The sequence below is a fragment of the Nanorana parkeri genome, unplaced genomic scaffold (assembly GCF_000935625.1).
Source record: "Nanorana parkeri isolate BGI_ZX_2015 unplaced genomic scaffold, ASM93562v1 scaffold114, whole genome shotgun sequence".
Classification (NCBI taxonomy): domain Eukaryota; kingdom Metazoa; phylum Chordata; class Amphibia; order Anura; family Dicroglossidae; genus Nanorana; species Nanorana parkeri.
Window position 1 is genome coordinate 1649937 of NW_017306382.1, and position 5556 is coordinate 1655492.

The 5556-nt window shown below is 44.5% G+C and overlaps 1 protein-coding gene across 1 annotated transcript in view; it reads right to left on the reverse strand.

Annotated features, from left to right (window-relative positions):
* The window catches only part of LOC108784425 (piwi-like protein 1), a 60155-nt gene extending 54819 nt beyond the window's left edge, over nucleotides 1–5336 (reverse strand). Inside the window, exons 1-3 of the mRNA XM_018553242.1 lie at nucleotides 5268–5336; nucleotides 2946–3081; nucleotides 2601–2726 (exon numbers count right to left, since the gene is read on the reverse strand). Coding sequence (XP_018408744.1) covers nucleotides 2601–2726; nucleotides 2946–3081; nucleotides 5268–5336 — 331 coding nt within the window. The remainder of the gene's footprint in view (nucleotides 1–2600; nucleotides 2727–2945; nucleotides 3082–5267) is intronic.
* Nucleotides 5337–5556: the final 220 nt, after the last annotated feature.

Genomic DNA, 5556 nt, shown 5'->3' on the forward strand with positions numbered 1-5556 from the left:
AAACAATTGCCTAAACATCTCTTCTTAATGCAGAGTTTACTGGTGAAGGCGAGTTAGTTTCTACAGTAATAGATCTTTGAAGAAACATCTAAGTGAGACGAATACTCTCAGCATTGTCTATCACAGGGGTCAGCAACCTTTTACACACCAAGTGCCATTTTTGAAACCATCGGAAAACACAAGGGTCAGACAGTTCTACCTGTCACAGGGCGGGAGGGGACTCTCACTCCCTCCAGAAGGTGAAGGCACTTCAAGTTAGATAAAGTCCAGAAGGGTCCAGAACAGGAAACGTAGGCACAATAGGGTCCCCCAATGTGGCGGAAACCATCTGTTCAGAGGGTTTCAATGGTAGTCATGGGGATGGAGGTACTCGATCTAGTGGAATGCCCCAGGAATGGGAAGACAACATCACCCTAGACGCCTGAAGAGGCTAAAAAGAAAGTAAAGTGACTACCTAGTCTGCAATGACAGGACCGTAGACCTGCTTAGAACCCAAACTCTCTAATCCTAGGAGAGGGGGTTGAGGAGAACCGCGAAAGTATGGAAAAGGAAGGCCGCCTTGATTGGGGGCTCCTATACTTTAGACTTCCTTCATGGAGGAGAAGGGATCAACTCCCTGTTAGAAGACAGGGGAGCGAAGGATTCACAAGGTTAGGGATGGCTTAAGCTGGACCACCTCATGTGGCAGTGAAAAGTGGTCACCGACACTGGAATCTGTAGAGGCCCAATCCAGATATACATCTTACAGCAGTTAGGACATTCAGGAAGATACTGACTACACAGATCCATGAAGCTGAACCTCTTAGCAGGTGAGTGTGTGAACACTTATGGAGATGCCATGGGAGGTCAATAGACTGGATACAAAGGCCAAAGCTCTGAGAAACAACTGGTGTGTCCGAGCATCCTAAGAAAGGGAGAGGAAGCCTGGAAGGAGCACAGCTCCAGGACTCAAGACCACCTGAACGGAACAGATGATTCCAAGATGGGGAGTACCCAGACATACTAGGGAAGGTGCAGGGTCCAAAGTAATCTCCCAGGAGTGATAAAAAAAATAAGGTAACTAAGGTGTGTGTCAGGGGCAATGGAATAACTTTTGGGCTAAAAGGGGGACTTTCTGCACCTGAATACTTAGAGAGAAACTACCCAAGGACCCACAAAGATAAACATCTCTGAATTGGTGCCGACACTGTCCTTCCTTCTGGAGGGGGGCTAATTTTGTCCCCATGGTCCCTGTGTGCATTGTAGTCACCGCTCCAAGCTTGCTCCCACAATGGACTACAATCTCAATACAAATTAGTAAACTAAACATGAAATTGCAGTCTATCATGGTAGCGGGCTTGGAGCAGTGGCTACATTACAACACACAGGACCATGGGGAACAAAAGTAGCCCCCCTCCAGAAGGAAGGACAGTGTCAGCACCAATTCAGAGATTATTTGAGGATCTACAGCCGAGTGATGCACAAATAAGATACATTTTTGTTTTTAGTTAGGGTACTTAAATGCTTTATTTATATTTATCTCCTGAGTTCTAGTCGCTTTAAAAAAAATTAAAGCATAAATAACTTAATTTCATTGGGTATTATTCACATAGTGAGTGCAATCCTCTTCACAATCTCTGTTGGTCAGTCTTTGATGGTGCAAAGAATGGCGCACAAGATGTGATGTAGGAGAGCCATTCTATGCAGCAATACACTGAGCCCAGGATGTAGGAGAACGCATCACCAGTGTGTTAATAAAAGCCTGCACACAAGCAGGGATTGGATGATGCCAGATGTAATTCAATCCCAGAAGAAGAGAAGGGCAAATAATGCATTTTTACATGTGGAGGGTTTAAAAAAAAACAAAACAAAAAAAAAAAACACACACACACACACACACACACACACAGTATCCCACAGAAGTGAGTACACCCCTGACATTTTTGTAAATATTTTATGATATTTCATGTGACGACACAGAAGAAATGACACTTTGCTACAATCAATGTAAAGTAGTGAGTGTACAGCTTGTATATCAGTGACATTTGCTGTCCCCTTAAAATAACTCAGCACACTGCCATTAATGTCTAAACCGCTGGCAACAAAAGTGAGTACACCCCTAAGTGAAAATGTCCAAATTGGGCCCAATTAGCTATTTTCCCTCCCCGGTGTCATGTGACTCGTTAGTGTTACAAGGTCTCAGGTGTGAATGGGGAGCAGGTGTGTTACATTTGGTGTTATTGCTCTCACTCTCTCTAAAAGGTGCCCATACACTGCACGATTCTCGTACGAGAATCGCAGGAAATCCCTATACTGGTGACTGGAAGTTCAACATGGCCAGAGACGGCTCTAGAGTTTGCAAGGCCTTAGGCGGAACCTAAACATGAGGCCCCACTCAGGCCTGTGGGGTCTCACCGGGCTGTCGGGTTTAACCAGGATGGTGAGACCCCACAGAGCCCTGGTGAGACCCTACAGAGCCCTGAATAAACCAGAGCCCTGGTGAGATCCCAAACCATGTCCCAGCATGCACTTCCAGACCCAGAAAACTGCAGTATATTATTTACCTTGTATACATTTCAGAGAGCAATAGGCTTATAACAGCAATCTACAACTGCAGGTACCTGTTTTGGATGCTTTCACATGCTCGATTGTCTGGCGAGTATTTACTCCAAGATCCTGAAAATCCCGTCTACGACCGCCCCGTTCGCCGAGTGATATCTCTTGGAATCCAGCTGAGAGCTGTAGAACTGAGTTTTATGCATGTTATACAGTATGTTATGGTCCTGTGGTATAATTTTATTTTTACTATAAAATCAAAAGTGCTATTTAGAACATCGTTAAATTCCGTGAGAGGTTACAGAAGTCATGAAAGAACAGACACATCTTTACATATAAAAACGGTCACTCCTATATTTCCACATCAGTTTAAGAGCTAGTGACGTAAACAAGCGAGTGGAGAAGCTTACCATCAATCGGCGGCCGTTCAGCTGAAGGAGGTCCCCTCTGGCGCCCCCTGCCGAGAAGCTGAGGGTCAGGCCGTGATGGCTCCGACGGTTCGGCAGGTGGTGCTGCAGGTTTTGGGGGCTGTGGCTGCGGCTGTGGCTGGACAAACAAAACAATTAAGCATTCAAGTCCTGGTGTGAAGAGCAACAGAAATCCTTATACGTATTTTAACAAAGTAGTCATTAGTTTAAAGCTCATTTTACCAGGCAGGAAGTATTACCCAGAAATTGGCCATAATAGGTTAAAATGACAGAAATCCTTTAGGATCTCTGTAAGGTTAAGCAAGATAGCAGATTTTTCCATAAATGTTAAAACTGAGTGCCAGACTCCGTGCTAAATTTCACAGGATTAAAACATTTTTTTATGTAGTACACGTGGGGAGAGATTTTTTTTCTTTGATTTAACCTCCCTGGCGGTATTCCCGAGTGTAGCTCGGGGTTACTTTTCCATACCATAAGCGGTAACCCCGAGCTACACTCGAGAAAGCCGCATTGCATTTACTTACCTTGCCCCTCGAGCCGCGCTGTGTTCTGCGGCCGATGCCGTGTTCCGTCGCTTGCGAGCGTACGCGTCGCAGGGGGGTGGAACCGGTGGGATAGTAAAAAAAAAACAAAAAACGACCAAGACGAAAAAAAATAGACCGAAAAATGACATGTAAAAAATTAAATATCATACCGCCAGGGAGGTTAAGAGGCCAATTACAAAGGCTTTCCTGGTTGCTTGAAAATATCTGTGGGAGGTGGCAAACTCTTACTGTAGCTCACAAGCAAACGACCTGAAGAGTCCTACCGTGTTTCCCCGAAAATAAGACCTACCCCGAAAGACCTAGCACTATCTTCAGAGATTTCTGCAATCCAAGACCTACCCCGAAAATAAGACCTAGTTTGGTGGTAGGGGGCGCACATGTATTGCTGCATCCAAGCGGCCAGCCAGGGGTCCGAAAGTAACATTCAATCATATGAGCAGCCCGCCCGTCTGCCTCGGCTTTTACGGTACATAGAAAGCTGCCGCTGAACATTTCCCAGCAGGCAGCGGCACAGCGCGGCATGCCCAGACGGGTCGGAGTGAGGTCAGATGAGGGAACTTCTGACAGGTCCGTGCGATGAGGTGGCTCCCTGGACAGCATCAGAGAGGAGAGCTCCAGGACAGCTGCAGCCTTCAGGTACTGTGACACTGTGTGACAGTATTTGTTCACTCCCCTTCTCCATATGATACAGTACATTCCATATCTCTGCTCTGTGTGACACCTTGTTGCCTCAGCAGCGTATTTTATCTCTATTATTTAAATTATGGTTAAAAAAAAAAAAAAAAATATGTATGTGGAGGGGATACTCAATGGGGGAAAAAAAATAAGACATCCCCCGAAATAAGCCCTAGTGTGTTTTTTGGGAGGAAAAAAAAAATATAAGACAGTGTCTTATTTTCGGGGAAACACAGGTATTTATAGCGAACCAGTCCATCCAAATAATGTACTGATAAAGTGCCAGTACTGATAAAGTGCAGGCACAAGCGCCTCAAAGCCTTAACCCCATTGGACAGTACAGGTTTGGCATTGGACTATCGCAGGCATGGTGTTTAGGCCTAAGAAGTTGCAGAGCTTAAACGCTAACATAGGCAGTTCAGACCCTGTGTACAGCATGCAGCCAGGATCCTTGACCCTAATGTGCACACAGAAGTTGACTTTTATATCAATAAAGGTTGCTAATTACTAGCAGGTTGCCCTTAAATTTCCCAACCTTGCTCATCAACCTAACCAAAATTTAGACGTAGACATACCAAGTATTTTCTTCAGTAAAAAGCCTAGCAGCCAGCAACAGTTCGGGGGTTTACATGTGAACCACATGTCCTAATATAAAAACATACAATTGTCATCTTTCCCATGAGAAAAAACAAGACCTACCAGAGTATTCTAAAGTACAAGGAAGGTGACAAAAGGTTTTTGTAACACTGCCCTGCATCATACGTGCTCTGTTTGCAACTATTTAATAGGGCGAGCAAAGATCTGCAAATCAGACCTCAATATTTGTAAAGACTACTTCAGTCTGCAGAGAAAAATGTATTCCTTATAGGAAAAAAATCAAATAAATGAAATCTCATGCCATAAGGATGTGCTGCCTCCTATTGGACAGATATAAGATTGAAAGAATCATTGCACCAGTGCTGCTGCTCATTGACAGACAAAGCGGAGGGATGGCTTTACTCGCTCCTGCTCTCACAAAACTGAAATGTCAGTTTTACAAAGACATAGCCAAGTATATTGTATGGAAGACTTAAAATACAAGAACCTGTCCAGGTGTGGTCTCCTCCTGAACACGTGCTCTCCCGCGTGATCTAGCTCTCGCTCTACCAGTCATCCTTCACACCTGAGGGGAAAAACAACAAAATGTAAAAGAAGGCAGTAGGCAATCGAGCCATTTTAAAGTGACACTAAGAAGTTACATTTAAAAATACATTCAAGAACCTTAACTATTAACAGAAATGTATTTTAAGGTCCCCACACACCTTACGATAATCGTACGATAATTGCGGGAAATCCCGCGATCATACGATTATCGTAAGGTGTGTGGAAGCCGT